Below are 20,237 nucleotides of genomic sequence, written 5' to 3' on the forward strand. Positions count from 1 at the left end.
TCAACTTGAAAGTACTTCCTAATTTTAGAAAGTGGTGTATGTATATACTATCGATAAAAGATGAGGAATGGAAAACTCAGATACCATGAAATATTCCAAACTTCCTTTATATTTATTTCCCAGAACTTGTACCTCTTGTAGTGATATCCTTTTCCTATCCTCTTCCTTTTTTGAATAGCCAAGACACGGCAAAACCAATGCCCTTAAACTGTGGCTTATTATTATTATTCATTAGGCAGAGCTGCCAGTAAGGAGTTGTAAGGGATGTAATCTGCTTTCATCAATGCACAAGTGTAACAATGCTTTTCATGCAAATTGAAAAGAAGCTACATCCCAAAGAATACAACTGCCTGTCAAGTTTGGTAAATGGTATTAATATAAAAACTAGTATATTTTTCACATAGCTATATTTCCAAAGCATTCTTCATCCCTTTCTTCAAAAAAATCATTTTGTTTCGTTGATACACAGGTTGAATCTGAGTGTCCCAGCGAATAGCTGCCGTTTGAGTTTCTTTCCCTAGTTGACTGTTACAAAGAAATGCCACATAGGAAGTAAAAGAACGCTTGAGTATCAAGTGGTGACTTGCTGGTACTGAGCTTTCTTCTTAAAATACCAAAAGAATACTATAAACTTAACTCACATGTAGATTTACAGTGTTTTGCTGATGTGGCATGCTTGGAAACAAACCTTCAATTAACACTTTTCCTTTAAAATATTTTTTGTGTAGTTGCCTAAAAGCTCTTTATCTGAGGTTTTTTTTAAGGTAGACTAATAACCCCTCACACTGTAACGTATTGTTGTTTGCAGGGTAGAAGCTGAAGCACAGGACATAAATACCTGCTCCGTGATTGTGCATGAGTAGTTTGTTAGTCCACAGTTCTGGTCTTACACTGATTTTGTGTGTGAGTATGAAGTGGGGAGTCTTGGTTTGGCTTAATTTAAGGCAGACTCAGTGTGGGAAAAGGCAGGCTTGTTAAAAGGATGAGAGGCGACAGGAATGTGACTTGCTGATCTGAACTGCTCTTCTGAGACGTCTCAATTCTTGGTGTAGGCAGACTAGTCTGTCCCTTCGGGAAGATAAAGGAGGAAGAGTGGTCCTAAAGTATTTAAGTGCAAACAGCACCCTTTTGGGAAAGATGCAGTTGCTGAGTTTTCATTGTGGAACTGGAAATAGGCTACTTAAAGAGCAATGCCTCTGTTGTACTTTATTTAAAGCTCCAACTCCTGTCCTTGTCTGGTTTTACAAATGTGATTACCAAGTAACTGCTCTCATCCTCAAAATGCCAATCCTCTTCTGCTCATAAGAAACACAGTCCATTGTATATTTCAGCTGTTGTTTCTTAAAGTGAATGGGTGCAGACTGCTTTAAAAGGTTGAGTGATGATCTGCTACTGCCACTTAAAGAGCTCCTTCAGACCAGCTATCTTCTATTGGAAGCAGACAGGTAGAACATTTTTTATCATTTCGTGTGGAAATTCTTACATTTAGCAACAAGAAACTTCACAAACTTTATGTTGGAATACAAGTGAAAATGTATAATTGTTTTTCTTGTAATGCTAATTAACTGGATTTTCGGGACTATTACTCTTCTGCCAATGTGGTAGAAATAGAAGTATTTGGAAGCTGTGAGGAATGTACAGATGTGCACAACTGCTTTTATGCTGTGTGATCCATGGGAAACTAGGCTCAAGTTGATATTCAGATTGCCGGATAAAAGTGAATATGTGCAAACTAAACAACTGAAGTGGCTTTTGGAGTATCGGGTGGTGAACTGGCTGGACAAAGGGGTGGGCAGTATTTATGTAACTTGACCTTCAGCCATCTGGTGTTTATCTGAATGACTCTCGGCAGAGATTTCCTCAGAGGAAGAGTCAAAAACACGCTTTGGTATAGTATTCCATATATTTAATAAGTTTTTTTAGGAAGTCTGAGTGCAGAAGAAGTAGTTAGTTGTTAAAACTGTTCTCAGGAAGGAAGTTGATGGCTCATGTAAGTGTGTGTGGTATGTTTTTTGGTCAAGAAAGGGATAGATGAGAAGAGCTGGAAGAGCTTGTGTCAAGGCAAAAGTGGAGAGAAGATGTACAAGTGTAGGGATAGCATACTGGAAGATAATTATAAATATGACTGTCAAGGTAAATGGTGATAAGGATTTTGGAAATACCTGTTTGATCACATTCTCTTCTCCAAGGTATTCATTCCACTCATTATGTTTAAACCTCTCTTCCTGTTTTGCTTTTGCCATAGGAACTCTGTCCTGGAGAGAGCCCTCTGTGTGTTTGTGTGTACGCATTCACTCATGGCTACCTGCTTTTGCCTCCCTGGGGAAACTGGTGGTTTGGTAAGGTTTTGCAGCATACTGCAGCGGGGGGGCCTCTGTGTTTTCTTGGTGAACATCCCAGGATCTGGAGACGTTGGGGAGCACCTGCCTGTATGAACCCCCGTCCTAGTTCTGCTGGTGGGATTGGCGTGTGGGTAAGCCAGAGAAGAGGGGTATTGGAAATGGGCAGCCCCATGCTGGCCCTGGTGAAGCTGAGAGGGATGGTACAGTATGGCTGTCTTTTGGTGAAAGGGGGGCAGTTTATTTCTTTGTTGTTCATCTCCATAGTTTTTCCATTGAGGTGGTAGCATTAGGTGGAAGCCAATGGGCCAGTTCACACTTGTAAATGTGCCTATTTCAGGCATCTAGCTTCTTGGAAATCTGCTCTTTTGAGTTGCTATGAATTTACATCTGAGACATGAAGGTTTCAAGTGCAATGAGACACCGTATTTGGGATTATTTGGCGCTGAGATAAACAAATAAGGCATGTATCATGAATTTTGTAGGCACTTCCAATTTCTTGCAAAGTGCTCCAAATGAAATGATGATTCTGCTGCCCTGGGGTACATGTATGTGGTGGACAGAGGGTCAGGGTGGGAGTACCTGTGCATGTTTGAGAAGCTAAGCAGGATGGAGTGCAAATTCCATGCTACAAGTGAAAGTGAGATAAAGCTGAAGTATGCTTCTCTTTAGTGGCTATCCCAGCCCATACCATGACACAAGCTTAGAGCTACTGTAATGTAGTAGAACTTGGGATTTTGTGACCTGTACAATGTGAGACTTTCTTACTAACTCTATTGAGAGTAGGCACAGAGAGTGCATTTAGGGTCATACAAACAGCCTTTATTGGATACTATGGCATCTACAAATCACTGTGATCTCTTAATTTCTGTAACAAACACTCCCCTTGCAAAAAGCCAAAACCAGAATCCATGTAGTAAATTAGCTGTGTGTCTACTTTAACACATTTAAAGCTTTCTGATCGTCATTTGTGTGTCTCAGGGATATAGTTTGGCAGTAGGGAAATTATATACTTAAGTGTTTTGAAGCAAACTTTATTCTGCCCTCTTTGACTAATGTTACCTATACTATGGCTATCTTGAAAGTGTGCTGTACTCTGCTGAATTGCAGCTGCCTAAACGGGATGTAAAATGAAATGCTTATTCAACTGTACAGAAAGGATTTCTTTGCTTTATTTTGCAGTTGTGGAGTTGTAATAATATCCAACACCCTTGTTTCTAGTTCCTGATAGTAGAAGATTGTGTTTGTCTGCTCTAACTACTGAGAATCCCCATGGCAAGAGGCTCCAGTACCCTGCAGTACTGTGGAATGTGAAAAGAAGTATTCTGGCTGTCAGACGTGGGCTTCTTTTCATTGCATATAAAGGTGGCAGTGTTTACTGTCTCCATATTGCCGTTATTGTTTTGCAGCTGTTTTCACATAAGCTCTTCTGTCTTTATAACTATCTCCAGCATAATTAATGTAATTCAGAGTTTCCCAAATGCTTCCTGAAGTTTCCACCTTTGGTGTTCAGAATTTTGAACTTTGTTCTGAGTGATTAAGGGGAGAGAGGCAAGGTGAGGCACAATGAGGAGTCGTTAGCACAGGATAGCTGTAAGTCAGAGTTCTGTTTCACTTGGTTTTACTATCCAGTTTGTCTGCAGTGGTTCTTTAGTACTGATAGCTTTATCACTTATTAACATTACTCAAGTTCAGCCATTCTTTCCCTTGTGCTTCCCACCACCTGGGTCCTGGGTAGATCTGTCCATGGGAAACCCAAAGGCGTCATATTTGCTTTCCTCGAACCCTCTTGACTCTGCTGTCGTTCCTATAAAGCATTGCCATTTGATGATGTTTTGGTATCTGGTGTGTTGGGATTTCCAGTGGTTTTATGTGTTGTGCTTTTTTACTGTCCTTTCCTTTACCTGATAAAAATGTAACATGCAGTTTTCACAGTGAGCTCTGGAGCAAGAGTTGTTTTTCTCGTTTGTACGGATCCTGACACAATAAAGCTATAATCATGATGAAAGTTATTTGTGCTTTTATGAAAAAACGCAGTAGCATGTTACTGTGTTTTACAGATACCATGAGCCAAATAAAGAAGACTCTAAACTTTTTGCAAATTTATTTTTAAGACACTGTGTAGTGTTTGAAATAAAAAGTGTTAAACTCTTCTACAGGTATACTTATGCTAAAGTGCGAGGTACAGCACCAGCATCATTCTTGCAGGACAAGAATCACGGGATTAATAGCAGATAACATGGAAGGGGAAAACAAAAAAGAAGAGATCTGCTTTCCAAAGAGAAGGAAAGAAATACCAGTTTGGGTCTTAGAGATTTACACCTGTTTGTCTATTGGTTTTTAATTATATATATATACACATATATAGATTACTTCTAGACTTTAAAAATATCCATGGAACTTCCTAAAGTTTCCTATTTTAGAATCAATGACTTGAGTCAGGCAGTAGCTGTAGCAGAATCTTCCTGAAGTGTACCCAGGTCTTGGGTAAAACACTGGAGAGAAAATAAGTTTTACTGGATTATAAATTTTACTGGATATTTCCCTTATCATTTGTTTGCTTTGATGAAACTAAATTGTTTGAACAAAAGAATGTGAAAGTAGCAAGGCTGCCATGCACAGAATTCTTACATGGGTGCTGAGCATACTCATGCAAGTGTGTGTGCACACGTGTTTGTACCAGGAGTATGCCGTGGCTATTTTAAGACCTGATTCTTAATTAAATAAGTTATTAATCTAAGTAAAATCAATTTTGTATCTTGCAGGCAATCTGTCTTCTATGAATGTCTGTCTTTTTTGAATAGAAGCAATTCACAGTGTAGTTTGAGGAATGCGGTATGTTATGACTGGCAAGCTATAGCAAGTTCATCTCTTCTTCTTCCTAGGTCCTGAGGGTATTTAATAAACAGCATAGTTTAGGCAAGTCTAGAAAATTAGTATAGCTAATTAATAGTCTTTGCTATCGTAGTGATAGAAATTTTGAAGCCGACAAATAACAGTAGAGAAAGAGCTATGTGGATTGAATGTCTTTTTAATACTGAGAATGGAAGCATCTACATGTGGTGCTTCGCTCAACTCAGTGACATCTCTGCTTCTGTCTGCTGTAACTAGAGCAGATCAAATTATTCGTAATAAATAATGAAATTAATTTTGCACATGGGTGTTTGCACGAGATTAACAAAAAGCATCATTTTACGGATGTTGAAGGCACCGGCAAGAAGTACGTTGCCTTGGGAGCTCTTCCCTCCTTTGGCAGCTCTTTTTACTGTGCCGTTGCAGTCCATATGAAGGATGGCGTGCTGAGTTAACACTGTGGAGGTTACTTCTACACTTTAATTAGTTCAGTGAAGCATTAATAAGGGACAGAGACTCTGTCCTGTATTACTGGAGGATAGCTGGGCAGACTGCGTGACATTTCGTGTAAGTTCAGTTTCAGTCTGAATAGGTGCTAGGGGTCTAAAAGCTCCAGTTGCCAGACTTTGCATAAACAAGTCTGCACAAGTATTTGCATGGTCTGTGGTTTCTGTGAACTTTTCTTGTAAATTTAAGCAAACAAGCTTTCTTGGGAACTCTGCAGTGCTTTTTAATTCTATCAGAAAGAAACCAAAACACATTTAAGAGTATAAAAGGTTGTCAAAATCAAAGTTTTATTTCTAGTAATAAGTAGTGAGAAGAGAAGAAAACACAGTTTTATCTTTCAAATGAGGATATTTTTCCTAGATGCAATAAACATGCTGTGCTTTTATGATTTTTATATTTGATGTATGTGCAAAATGTGTATGTAAATATACTGCCGCTTCACCACCTTTTCCAGTAAATGGCTTGTTTTCAGTTCAGTTATGTCATCACAGTGAATGCAGCTGGGATGCTTTGCAGTTAGTTCTAATTTATTGCTGTTACCTTCAGGAAGGCAGAGTTGAAGCTCAGTGGGTGTATACTCTTGATTCCAGTATTCCCTGGTTTGCTTAGGCCAATGTATCAGAAAGAATATAGCAAATCTGGAAATTATGTTTAGATTTCTCAACCCCCTGCTTTTGCTCCTGTCAGAAATATGAAATTTCTTCCTTGATTCCTGCCTGAATGTAACATCTTAGCCCATCTGTTGAATAAAAACTTAAAATAAATAGTTTTTGTGATTTTATTTTATGACTGCAACGATCTTTCTGGGTTTTGAAACCATTGTTCTCTGGATGTGTCTTAGGTGATGATTATTTTTTTTAATATATTATTTTTTTCCTTTCCAATATGACTGCTGTTTTTCTTTTCTCTTTTGAGTTGTTGGTCACATGAGATGTAGGCTCTGTAATAAAGATGCAGCAGTGGAGCAGTGTTTTCCTTTTTTTAAAAAATCCTCGTGATTCTCCCCCACCCCCCAATATCAAATACTCCTACACTACTTAAGTCATTTTTGGAAAAAAATTAGTTGTAATTCTGAGTCATGCTATCATTTGGAATGAGAAGCTTGGATGTTTTGAGGGTTCCTGGTAGGGATTCATGGGGTTATAGCAGATAATATTTTCATTTCTGCAAGCTTATAATAGATTTATGATGGCTGCAGTTACTAGTTTATGAATAATGATTTTGTTTCTTCTGATAGCACTTTTTCAAAATGGAATGGAATCAAATCATTGAAGAAGACAGGATAACCAGCAGTATTGTATCATAAGAACGTATGAACTGAAGCCCTGCTTTTACTGTCTAACTTCTGATAGAGGCCTGAAATCTTCTGGTTGACTGTAAACGTTTGGTTTTGGTTTGGTGGTGGGTTTTTTTTAGCTATAATATGCCAGCTATATGTAGACTTCTGCCTAGTGCCATTTGTTGCTGTATTTATAAGGAATTAAGATGGGAAATCAGTCTAAACCTGCATGGAGCAAAAACAAAACCATGTTTGTTACCGCAACAGTGATTTACAGAAACTGTAGTAGATGAAAGTATGAAGCACGTGAAGAATATGAATCAAATCTGAAATGCTCTTCCCCCTACTGTATGAGCGCTCCACAGCCCACACATCGAAATTTTCCCCTAGTCTGGCACTTCTCAAATGTGAAATACTTTTAGTATCTGAAATGGAATTTCAGAAGAAAAGAATAGTTACTGTGGTTGGACATGTACAAAGGCTCTGAGCAGTCCTTTGTTAAAATAATTGAGTTTTATTATTTTAAACATAGCTGTTTAAAATAGCTAGCAACTTTGACTTTGACTTTTTCTAGGCTTGTAAGTAATACAGCAGTGGAATGTTTTCAAACAGGAGGGCAAATTGTTAGGTTTGCATTCATGATAGGGTCTAATCAGTTAAGAATAGGCACCTAAGCCTTATAAAGGAGGTAGTTCATTTAAGGGTGGGTAGGCAGTATAGTTGCTTTTGCTTCCCTCCCTCCCCGCCCTAGTTTCTGGTATACTTTTTCCTTTGCTTATCTTTTTTTTTTTTTTTAAAGTTACTTGAGATTTAGCTGTAATTTAGAAGTCTGTATTCACTGTTTGAACTGTTTAATTGGTTTTAGTAATCTGGTTTTTTTTTTATACTCTGTCTAATCCAAAATGCTGTGCTAGATTACCACCTGAGGACACGTACAACTTTACAACTCGTAGGCATTGGTCAGACAAGTAATTTCCTTTATACCTGGCTGGGCAGAAGTATATGGTTTGACATGAATAGAGCTACTTATGTGCTTAAAATCAGGAATCTTGTTGAAGCTGAGCCAGTGTCTCTGCTAGATTTCCAATTTCCACTGCCTGCTGCCAAGTATATTAGAGCTGTCTATAAATAGTTTGTGGAATTTTTGAGAGAGAATAAAAAAAAAAGCCAGGTTCTTTTCCGTCCCCACCTTCTTAAACTACAACTGAGAAGCTTTAACTGTTTTTTTGCTGAAACTTTCACACAAAAATCCTTAAGTCAAGTTATTTTAATAATTTAAAATTTTGTATTTTAGTGACAATATACTCAATTAAAAATTGTCTTATGGGATTTATGGGTGTGACCAGATGTTTTTTTTTCCACCTGCAACATTAAATCAGAGTTGCTATAGTTACTACTCTAGCTTCTCTTTTGCAACCTAGGATAAAGGAACCTCTGGTTATTTTGCTGATTTGGTGTTTCAAGATCTCTTTCAAAAGTGCTTCCTGTTCTCTCTCATGAGAGTCTCTCCTGTCCTACCCACAAAAAAAGAGGTTTGTGCTGCATTAAACGCAGCCAAGTACAGAACCGCTGGTTGCTTTGTCTGTCTGATTGGCAATAACGAAGAGCTGTCCCTTCCTATCCAGGGAAGAGTGGAAAGTGGCTGAGAACCCACACCTATAGAGCAGGAATGCCAGAGCTCACGCTGTAGACTGCAGCATCTTCCAAATGTTTGCTTGATGTATCCCAGTGGTGCCGGGGGCTGTGTTTGGGTGCTCCAGCATCATCTGGCTGGCAGCATCTATGTTGGATTTCGTTATGCTAGCATCTCATTATGGTTTATATGAAATTTTGTAAATTTTCTTTTGTGTGTTGCAACAGCATTCACAATTGGTGTAATATTTGTGAATAACATGTGCCTGAAGTTGAGGTGGAGCCTCCCTGGCATCACTGGAGCTGCCGGTGGGCAGAGCATACTTGAGACGTTGGGTAGCGGGGGGTGTCTCTGCATCGGCACATCCCACAGCCTGGCAGGTGTGGATTTGTGAACTAAAACAAGTTAGGCTGAAGATGTAACATTTGCGCTGTGAAGATTTTTGAAGGTTTTTCTTTGGACTAGCTCTAGCATGGTCCAGAGGAGTGAGTAGCTATTACTGGTAGGAGCATGTCTTCCAGATGAGTGTCATCTAAAAGGAGTCCAGTTTGATGGTTCCAAGGGCACAGTATAACGTGAACCAAACCACATAAAGCGGAGCAGATCAGGAGATTCGGAAGCATGCTCCTTATCTGAAATAAAATACTAATGTAAACAAATCCCCATTTAGCACCATAAAATTATCAGGAATTAAGGATAGTTAGTGTTTTGGCAGAGAAGTTAGTAGTTCTGTTATGACCTAATCATTATATATTATTCAAATTCAAAGCATTTATTTATGTAGTAAACTTCTGATTTTTGGAGTACCTGTTTTAATAGACAGTTTTTGAAGAAAAAACACAGACTTTTTTTGGTGTGTGGGAATAAAGTTACAATGCTAAAGAATGTGAAAAAAGTAGAATATTTTTCTTGGGAGATTTTTAAGTCAGTGTTATCAAGACTATAGTAATGAAGGGATGTGCTGCTCACTCAAGTACTGATTAACTTTGGCTTTAAGCTCTGTACAGTGAATGTAGATTTGGAAACTTCATGACATTCTTATTCACCAAGAGATGAATAAGGACCTGTTTTTCAAAAGTATCATGCAGCTACTTGTCACTTAAAGTACTCTCTGTGAGGAGGAGAAGACAGTATAAGAATGAGGGGGTGGTAGAAAAATGCAATATTGGATGACAGATTTTAAGTATATAGTGCTCGCTTTCGTCACTTTTTTTATTGTTTTATACCCAAGAAATAATTTTCTAAGCACAAAATGGTAGGTATTTTGGTTGTTGTAAGAAGTAAAAAATAAAGATCTAAACCTACATAAAGAATTCCATTGCAGAATTGATTCTCTAATTGTCTTAGTTTTCTAAATAAACCTACATCACAGTTGGTCTAAAATAAAAATGGTACTACATAAAATAGCAGCATTGAGTAGAGTGAAGAATTTCTTTGCTTTATGTGTTTTTACAGTGAAATTTTATGTGCTTATTTCCTGCTTTTGTATCATAAACATATTTAAATAGGCCACTATTTCAGTATGGTTTCATCTGTTAGTCATTTTTATTCTTTCTTTAATTAAAGAAATTAACTATGCCATTGTAGTATTTGAGTACACAACACTTTCTTATTTTGCGTGAACGTTAGCTTTCACTGTTTGAAATTTTAGATATATTTACTGTATCTTCATTGTAGCAGATGTTCTTCTATTATAGGGATTTGGAATAAATCTTGTCACTCTGTTGCTCAGCTTGCCTTTAGTAGAGAATTCTGACTGATGTCTGCACGACAGTAAGGCTTTCTCTCAATGTTTCTGTCTATTGCATGTATAATTTCAGAGTAAAAGAAATGGTTGTTTATTCCTTCCCTTACCTGAAAGATAATTTACATCTTGCTGCACAGCTTAACGGTTTTACAAACGACCACCTGAAACTCCTATGACTCCAGTACTTAACCCTTTTGAAGTATGGAAAGGAACTGCACGTAACTAGTTAATACCAAACTATTGCTTTAAAAATAAATAATACAAAATTTGTCATAACTCTGGCAAAAATTCTACACCTAAACTGGAGAGTATTGATCAAGTAATGCCTAAAAGTCAATACTGTCACTTCTCACGATGCTTTTTTAATTGCCTTTGTCGTGAAATATATGAACTTATGCAAAAGCTGGTATTGCCCTTTGTCATGAAAGTAAGGAGCAGTTGGGTGTGGGACAAAAAACTTCTGGTCAAAGATGCACTATATAAAAAAGAACAATAAAGACATGAAAATATGAGATGGCTGTGGATCATGAATCGTATCTTGAGTAGTTAGTCCAAAGGCATATTAAGACCGATGTGTTAATTTGATTTCATGCATATCTCTAATCAAAAGGATGCAGTGATTGCAAACTAAGCCATTAGAAGGCAGGAAGTAATAATATGGTGTCACCTGTAAAGGCTGTGACTGGTTTCTGTAGGAATCTGGGAATGGCACTGCTGCTTCCCTTTGTTACTGAATATAGAGACATAACAAATGTTGCCTGGCTTCAGTGGACTGTGTACTCTCAGCTCTGCCGCACCTTAATTTCCCTGTAGCAATAACACTGTTTATTTCGCGAACTGTTCTGGGAGGGTAAGTTTCAAATGCTTAGACTGTCTCTCTCTCTTTTTTTTTTTTTTTTTTTTTAATATCTGTTTGCTCCACTTTCAGTTCCTTGTCTGGTAATGTTGAAGTTGTACATGTAGCTCTGTTCCTGTCTTCTGAGGCAAAGTCTGAATTTCTGTAATCTGGTTTAGCAGTGGTAGAAGAACACATTTTGCACAGATGAAAGAGAAAGTACAGGAGAAACCATACTCTCATAGACTTTTCTAGGTTATAAAGGATGAAAAAACAAGTCTAGTCCCTTTTGTACCCTCATGTTCATTTGAAATCATAGAAGGTGATTTTTTTTCTCAGTCGCATACTGTGTACTACTCCTTCTGTAGTACAGGAGAGTTTGGCAGCAGTGTGGCCACTTACCTATGGATATCTAGCTCTCTGCTGCTGTTACAGCATTAAATCCCTGCAGCTAATGCGTTCAGTTCTAAATGCACAGTAGTTTAACAAATACGGGTGCAAAATTGTTCAGGAGACGAGGAGGTTATAAATGATGAGACGAGAAGGTTATAAATGATGAGACAAAAGACTGAGGAGGATCCTACCTAATTTTTTTGGCTCATTAACTGCATGTGACCTATGTGTAAATAACTCAGTATAGTATTTTGGGTTACATACTGAACAAATGTTTTTGTCATAGAATGGTTTGAGTTGGAAGGGACCTTTAAAGATCATCTGGTTTATCTGGAGGAGGTGCTTGTTTTTTCTGTTGGTGGCCCCCATGCTCTGCTCTGAGCTGTAACATTCAACCGTAGATTAATTGTGGGTATGAGGAGTGGGCAGTTGCCTTTGCATTCTTCTCCCACAGACTTGGCAGACGAGCGTGACCCTGGCTCAGCCTGAGACACGGCGTCTTCAGGTGGAGCTGGTTTCTGCACAACTGTGCTTAGATATTTGCAGGGTGAGGGGGTGGGATGGCTGCTGGCTGGGGCTGTCACAAAATGTGCTAGCCAAAGGGGTCGCTTCCAAGAAGCGTTCTGGAATATTACAGAGGCATCATGGATGTTTCCAGCTCCCGTATCTCTAGATCAAGGAGTTTGTTGCTATTTTTGGACTAGGGCATCATAGGACCATTGCTAAGTGGCTTTTTAGTGGGGTGATATGCAAAGCAGCACCAAACTGTTCATGGAATGGATAGTAAGGTTCTCATTTTGGTGGCATCATCCACACTTGGTCAGTTAGATGCAAAATTTGGTGAAGATAAAGGCAAGGTAACTTCAGCTGCCAAGAGGCAGTGTAAACAAGTTAGGCTTGGTCTTTGTAGGGTATAGAGCGGGCAGGAATTTTGAGTAGGATGAAGAAAGGAAGTTTGGTCATGAAGTGCATTCTCTAGAGCAAGTTGAACATGTACTGTGATAAAGGGTGTTTGGAAACACATGATATACAGGAAGTGGTGTTGATCTCTTGTCCCTGATAATTGTGGTTTAAGAGAAATATCCTGCCCAGTCTGCTTATGTAGCATTTGTTATGCACCACAGTACCTTGTAGCTCAAGGTAGTTTAGAAAAAGCGCTCTCTTCGTAAGCATTCAGGTGCAGCAGTTCCTCAATTTATACAGTTCTGTTTATAGGGGGGGTTGTATTTTGCCTGTTAATCTTGATATAGAAGAATTAAGCTTCAATGGAGATACGTGTGCATGACTTATTTATAGACAGTAACTACTTGGTCTAACACCAGAAATAAAGGTAACTTAAATGTGACATTTGCAACTATGGATTTTTTTTTCTCTTTTCATTTTTCATTTCAACAGTCAAGTTAATTTCTCTGTAAAACACAGTCTGTATTTAACTGAGTCCCAAGATTCATGATGTTCTTCCAAACTTAAGTATAGAATTTTACAATCACGGTGGACAAAGTCGCCTGTACCAAACTTTCTGGGTGCACTTTTACAGTATGCGTCACTTCACTGTGCGCTCATATTGCTAGTTTTACTCAAATTGAAATTTAAATGGGGTTTTCATTTAAGAGTCGTTGTTTGCTATCTCAAATATATCAGTATTTAGATGAACTTCTTGTTCTTTGTCTGAAACCTGCAAGTTCATGTATCTGGAATACAGAAGCTTGTCTTGTTTAATCTGAATGTTTTGACTAAAAGGGACACTTAGTTATTGGGGGGTTGTCTGTTTGGCTATGCTTTTTGAAAACGGCATGAATTTGAGTGAAATTTAAAGGAGAAGCTCACTTCCGGACTGTGGGCTTAGTTTTATGCTCTGAAGTTATACGCAGATAATGCTTTGGGTCTGACAGTGGTCCCATTTCGAGAGCGAGCTGTGCTGCATAGGCTGTGGGGAAGGAGGGATGTAGGGGGGAACATCCCAAAATGAAGGCATTGTGGTTAGCCTCCACCTTAGTCCAAGCAGCACCGTCACTCTCTGAGTTTCAAACATATAGAACTTGGCATTTATTTTTTCCAAACATGTCATGTTTTTCAAATGTGAAAGCATTGTTTTTTCCACAGTTTCCCCTTACAGTTTTCCTCTGCAGTTTGGTTGGAGCATTTGCTGCTGCCACATTTTCCTCATTGCCAGCCCCACACCCCTGGCCTGTGTTTATTTTCTTATCTCTGATGAAACTCAGAAGATGTCAGTGAATTGAACACCTTCCAGGGCTATGGTTTTTATCTTCCGCATAGTTTTGTTCTCCTCTCCAGACTCAGTGTAGGAGTACAGGGCTCATGGCTGTGGGACCAGGATGCTCAGAAGTGATGTTGTGAGGGTCCTGGGTTTTTCAGGGTGGAGTGGGAGGTGTTTAACACAGTTTCATATAGACTGATAGGGGAGAAATGCCCCAACTGCTGGAAAACCTGAAGGCAAACCTAGTGTCGTTTTGCCCACTTTTGTGGTCAGTCAGCTGTGAGACACAAATCAAAAGGAATTAATTCAAGTGTTTGTGGAACTACTTGTTGTCTCTTTCTAAAACAAGACAGCATCTCAACCTGGAGGATTTGAGTGGGATAGAAAAAAAACTGACAAAGGTCAAAGGGACTGGCTTTGTGCTGTGAAAATAAAATTAAATTTTGTGGATGAGTCTCTGAGAATCAGAGACCAACTTTGACTGTAACCTACTTCTAACATTTAAGAGATCTTTAAAGTTATTCAAGACAGAAAGGCACTTCAGAAATTGGAGTTTGTTCCATGCTGTAAACACACTCTAAACTCATTTAATAACCAATTGTCTGATTTTGTTTATTTTTTTTATTGCAGTCAAGGAACCTTTAGAGATATTACCAAGAGTGGTGGCAAAAACCTCATGTGCACTTAAATAGGAAGCCATTAAAAGTATTTTCTATACTTTTGTTTAACCTAAAGGTTACCAGTAATTTAACATACCTCATATCATATTTACCAAAGGTTATATTTTGATTATTATTTTTTTTTTTAGAAAAAAACATACTAAATGCCTTGTCCATTTGAATTTTTTTTTTAACTTAAATGCAGTTGCTGACTGTATCTTAAGCTGCAGGACTAAAGTTGATGAACATTTCTGTTTATTTTAAGTGGTCCATTTGTCACAAGTATTTACAAAAGGATATGAAGGAGATGGGTATAGCCCCGGTTACACAAGTGATTTTTTTTTTTTTTTTAAGAAGTCACCCCCCAAAAAAAAAATTGATAGAAGATGTTAGCTTTTGAAAAACAAACGTGGTTTCTCACAGGCAGAATGGATTCATGCTAGAGCTTCTCAGTGTGTGTCTTCCAGCGCTGTGCTGTCACACAGACTTACCCAGCTCCTGTAACTGATGTGGACAAATTCTGTGTCATTTTGTTAGGTGGCACCTGTTTCAGCTTAAAACTTAAGGTTGAAATGGGAATGAGTAGTAAATATTTCTTTAAACATCAAGAAATATGAAAGCTTACTGGTGACATAAGAATTTTTTTTTTTTTAATATACTCATACTGTGCTGTATTAAATAGACTAACAGAAATTTCAAAGATAATGATGTTCTTGTATCTTAATGGAAGTTAATGATCTGTTATCTGATACATTGATATTCTGGTGGACTCAGTTTATATGGAACCATGTGACATAATTTTTGTGATCATATAAGGTTCACTGCCTAAAAATTTCATAAAGGTGTCAGCCGTTAGTAACGCTTAAATGGCATCTGACCACACTCTTCAGTGACGGCTTCCAATAAAAAAGTGAAGTAATAATCTGAGAGGTTTCTAAGGTTCATCTTTCATGTAACGAAGGATTATTGGGAAGGAGATAATTAAAAAAAAAACCCACCACCTTGTTTTGATGCTATAGTACTTGGATCTGAGTTGGGGCTTCATCGTCTTACATTAGTGTTTCTTCTGACTAATCACTGAAGTTAGTTTAACAATAAATGTGACATCACTTTATGTCAAGAGATTAATTGTTAGATCATAAAGCATATTTGGATGGAAAATAATGAAGCATTCCAGTTTTGGATACAAAGTTTTCTTCTTAATTTAACTCATTAATTCTAAGTCAAGGTGTACAGGATTTGCATGTGAGTTCCTATTTTAGTATGCTTCTCGTTATTACTAATTTATAGTTTTTGTCAATTTTTTATATATATACACATTGCTTTTCTTTCCATCACTTTAGTGTTATGTCAGTTTTTTAATATTTTGTTATTGTATTTTTATCACAACTGATTTCATTAAAATTCTGGGGTTTTGTTTTCCTTGTTTTTGTATGTAGGCAGCTTGTCTGTAATTCAGATTCTGGGTGCATCAATGGAGTGCCCAGATACTGACTGTCTTCAGTGTAATTACTTTGGGTTTTTTTTTATATTTCTAAATGTTTGTGAACTCCTCCTTTTTTTTGTCGCGCTGTTCATTTTCAGTGTTCAGTAACAAGTACAGATGTAGTTGTATTTGCTTATAACCCCTTTTTGAAAATACAAGACCAGTGAATAATCCCTACTGTAATTTGAAAGATGAAATACCAGTAAGCTAATTTTAGCTTAAAACAAGAGGTCTTGAAGTGTGTTAATGCTTTCCTTATGTTGATGGAAATAATAGAAAACATGACAATCAGAAATATGCTTCCGTGGAATCACAAGTAAAATCACTTTACAGCAAAGATGGTGTTTATTTTGTAAATTTAGAGCTAAGTGTTACTGAAGACAGGAAATCAGAGCGGGAAACACTCCTTAGCTTGTCCATTTCTATGCAAAATGGAGAAATGATTTGGGAGTAGCTTTTTAAAACTTATAGGTATGTTTTACTTTTGAAAATAGTTCAATTGGAAAGTAGTTGCTCACTAATACAGTATTTGAAATAGTTTTTCTTTTAGAATACTTCTGTCTTGAACATTGAGGGGGAATTGTTACAGTGTGGAATTTTTTTAAAATTGAGACAAAGCAACTTGGTATGTAAATATATGCAGCAAAATTAGGACTTTAAAAATGGGGGGAGAAGACGTCATTTTAGAGAGCCCAAGAATTTAGTGGGCTTTTTTAAAAGAAAATAAAAATTAGACTTGCTTTTTTTCTACAAATTCTGATCACCAGTTTCTAGCTGTGTTGTGTCTTTAGGAAGTAAAAAATTATGTCTTTGTGTGTTTGGTGTCGACCCTGGGAGCAATTTCTGAAACATTTTATTTGTAACCGCTGCCGTGGAGGAACACTGAGATGCTCGATTAGGTGTATGTGTTTTAGGTCAGTTCTCTAGGCTTGGTACAAAAGGAATTTGAGTTTTCTTCATGTTTTTAAGGTTCTTGTTACCCAATCATATCACACTTACATTGCAATGCTGGTAGAACAACTGATTTCACATGGATGAAAATCTGTGTGACGTGGCAAATCATCAATATTACAAAACTTTGAGGGATTAGGAGTTGTGGTTTTAAAATCTGCGTAGTGATGTGTTTTGCAGTCTAGATTCACTGCCTATGCTCAAAGGAGCTCCCTCCTTCTGAAATGCCTGGAGGATTTTATAAAAATTTGTTGTAAATGTTATAAGAAAAGACGTTGAATAAAGGAGTGGGGAACGAGAGCTGTTCAGTGGGAGAAATGTGCACAAATACAACTGGATCTGTCACATCGTGTAACAGGGCTACCACCTGTCAGCAGCCGTATTCTCTTTAGCAGACTTCTTTTACTTCAGAGGAGTATCAAGTAGCATGCGATTTGGGGGAATAACTTTTTTGTCTCTAACTCTTGATGACCACATGGGTCTCATTGTTCATCTTTGCCAAGTATACTTGGTTTTAATGAACATTGATGGGGAGTTACTCTTGAAGGTAGCGAGTTCCTGGCTATTCCTGAAACATCTTTCTGGGTAAAGGGTATAGGCTGCAATTCTTTATCAAATAGATGGATGTCTTCCCATGGATGTCTTTATTTGCATAGCATTTACTCACAAGCCTTGATCCAGGAGGAGATGGGGAAGATGCATTGAAATAAACCTTTCCTGAAAAAAAAATAGCATTTGATGCAAAATCATGCAAAGTCTAGCATCTGAAACATCTGAAGTTTCTCAAAACTCTTTGCTGCGATCAGTCTCTCATTACCTTAACTTTCTAGTGTATTTAATTGCTTCTAATACACTAATGATGCTTGCTTTTTTATTTTCATTGTATAGTAACTTTTTCTCTAGTTTTTCTCTAAGTTTTATCATAAAATGAACATAGGACCTTTAATGTTTAATATTAATTAAAATAACTTCAGTTTTGTTCTTTCTGTTCTGTAAAAGGGTATCTGAAGAATTTTTACAAATTTTATCTTGGAAATTAGCTTATTCATTATGTTTAATTTTAGGAAATGGTGCTCTTGCAGAACATTCTGAAAATGTGCATATTTCAGGAGTGTCAACGGGTAAGTCATTTTTTGTAATGTTTAAATTTCATGCATGACTTAAATAGTAAATATTGAAAGCCACCTGGTATCTTATGAAGAGATATTTGGCTATAAAAATTATTACTGCCTTTTGCAGCATGTAATAAGGAATGAAGCAACTGGAACATGGAAAAATTCTCATAAGATAAAATTGATACCTGCATGCTCATGAACAGATTATGCCTTTCTAAGTGGACTGCTTAATTATTTTTCCATACAAACATTGAACTAAGAGAAAAGTTGGTTTAAGTTGAATTGATATTTTCTTTCCACAGTAAAGTTTTTTGTGAAATTAAATTTATTGAAATGTAATTTTGGACACTGCTACTATCAAATAATATAAATCCAGGAGTTATGCATTTCACCTGATTAGATTGAAGCAGTAACTGAAACTACTGTACACTTGACTGCACAGGTTCCTTAATACAAGAAAAAAAGAATTTTAAAACTCAGGAAACTGATGAGATGCTGGGAGAATACTAGGTATAAAAGCAGCACACGTTGCTCAGAGGTTGCTGTGTTCTCCGGCACTAAGTCGCTCTTAGGCCTCTTCTGGGCAGCAGCCGCAGTCGGGACTACTCTGTGTTAGCGATGTGCCTGTATGTCCGTTAAGGCGTTAGGCGATACCAGTGTATAGGCTTTGTTCTTCAGATCTTAAGCAGTGTCAGCTAAGCTGCTGGTCGTGTTTTATGATACAGATACTCTGTAGATGTGCAAATGGGGAGATAAGCACTCTTTTTCAGTGAGCAGAAGAATACAAGCCTGATTCTTTCCATAGGGAAGCTGCCTCTAATCCCTTGAAATCAAACTGATTTTCACACCCTCCTCCTAAAATAAGAGCCAAAATGCAATCTCGTCCTTTTTGACAACAGCTTGCACATCGCGCTGGAGTTATTCTTGCAGTATTCCTTCAAACAGTACGTTGCTACTTGTGCACACAGTTAAGTTTTTGGATAAATTTGTGGTCAGTGGATGGTCTCTATGACACCATACTACCTCCTTTTTCCCTTTCATTGTTTGCCACTCAAAGACTGTCAAAGTCTAATTATAGAAGGTCTTTGCTACCCATTCTTGTGCTGCATCATGAAGAGTGTTGTTGCTTTTGAACACTAGTAATGCACTAAGTATCATATATAGTACATTTATGGCACACTGTAAATAATAAATAACAGTACGGGTACTTACCACTGTTGGAGCAATTGTTGCTGGAACTGACTTGTACGAGATACACAGCCAGCCTAAAATCTAGCTATGCAGCTTTCAGGATATGTTTTGACAATCCTTCACCCCTTTGTTTACTGCAATAGTCATGTCACAGGTCGCAATACAGGCAGAAAAGCATCTGCTGGGCAGGAGGTGAATGGAATGTTTGACTCTGCTTTCAGTACTGTGGCCAGCATGCATGAACAGGCAGCGCCAAGAAGAGGAGAACACAATGTACTTTCTACGCAAGATAACAGCAGCTGGTGGGCAGACCTTTAACTACTGAGAAGAAAGGTCCATTGAGGACTTCCATTTAAAAAAAAGGAAAAAAAATATTTTTATATATATGAAAAAAAAAAAAGAGTTGTGGCGGTCCTGTGTTCTAAAATAGCTTTCCAGCTGGGCAAGAATAAATATCATACTCTTAAAGTTTCTATCTTAATATAAAGTGAAACTTCTTCACTGGAGAATTTTGAGATAATGGGGATGGGGGTGGTCTGTTAATGAAAACCTGAAGAAAGCATGTAGACAGATCCAGTGGCGTTTTTCTTACAGTTCTTTGTATGTATGTCTTAAATGTTAAGTATATGGCCCGAGTACAAAAGATGCGGATGGATTTAGATGATTTTTTTGGTTCCTTTGAAACAATCTGATTCCCCCAAACATGTTTTTGAACTTGCAGATTATATATTTCATCAAGCATACCTGGACAGCTTTGTATTTATCTGAACAATTTAAACAGAGTTTCTGTGACATGGAACGAAAGACATTAATCTATCTAAATCCAACTTTAACTTGTTGTTGAAACCAAGCAAGTGATTTTCTTAGACAGTTGCTACTGAGAAGGGATTTAAAATGAAATGATTGTCTTGATGGTAGATTTCCTGTCATGCTGCCGCTGTAAGGCTACATGACCTACCTTACTAAATTATGTTTTAATAGCACAGACCTCTGTGGTCTTTGGTATTTATGCTTCTGCTGTATATTAGATC

General features: G+C 37.5%; 1 protein-coding gene across 1 annotated transcript in view; it reads left to right on the top strand.

The window, feature by feature from the left end:
- LRP12 (LDL receptor related protein 12) overlaps nucleotides 1-20,237 on the top strand; it is a 52,692-nt gene that overhangs the window by 12,047 nt on the left and 20,408 nt on the right. Inside the window, exon 2 of the mRNA XM_054193155.1 lies at nucleotides 17,965-18,021. Coding sequence (XP_054049130.1) covers nucleotides 17,965-18,021 — 57 coding nt within the window. The remainder of the gene's footprint in view (nucleotides 1-17,964; nucleotides 18,022-20,237) is intronic.

This window comes from Rissa tridactyla, chromosome 2 (assembly GCF_028500815.1).
Source record: "Rissa tridactyla isolate bRisTri1 chromosome 2, bRisTri1.patW.cur.20221130, whole genome shotgun sequence".
Lineage (NCBI taxonomy): Eukaryota > Metazoa > Chordata > Aves > Charadriiformes > Laridae > Rissa > Rissa tridactyla.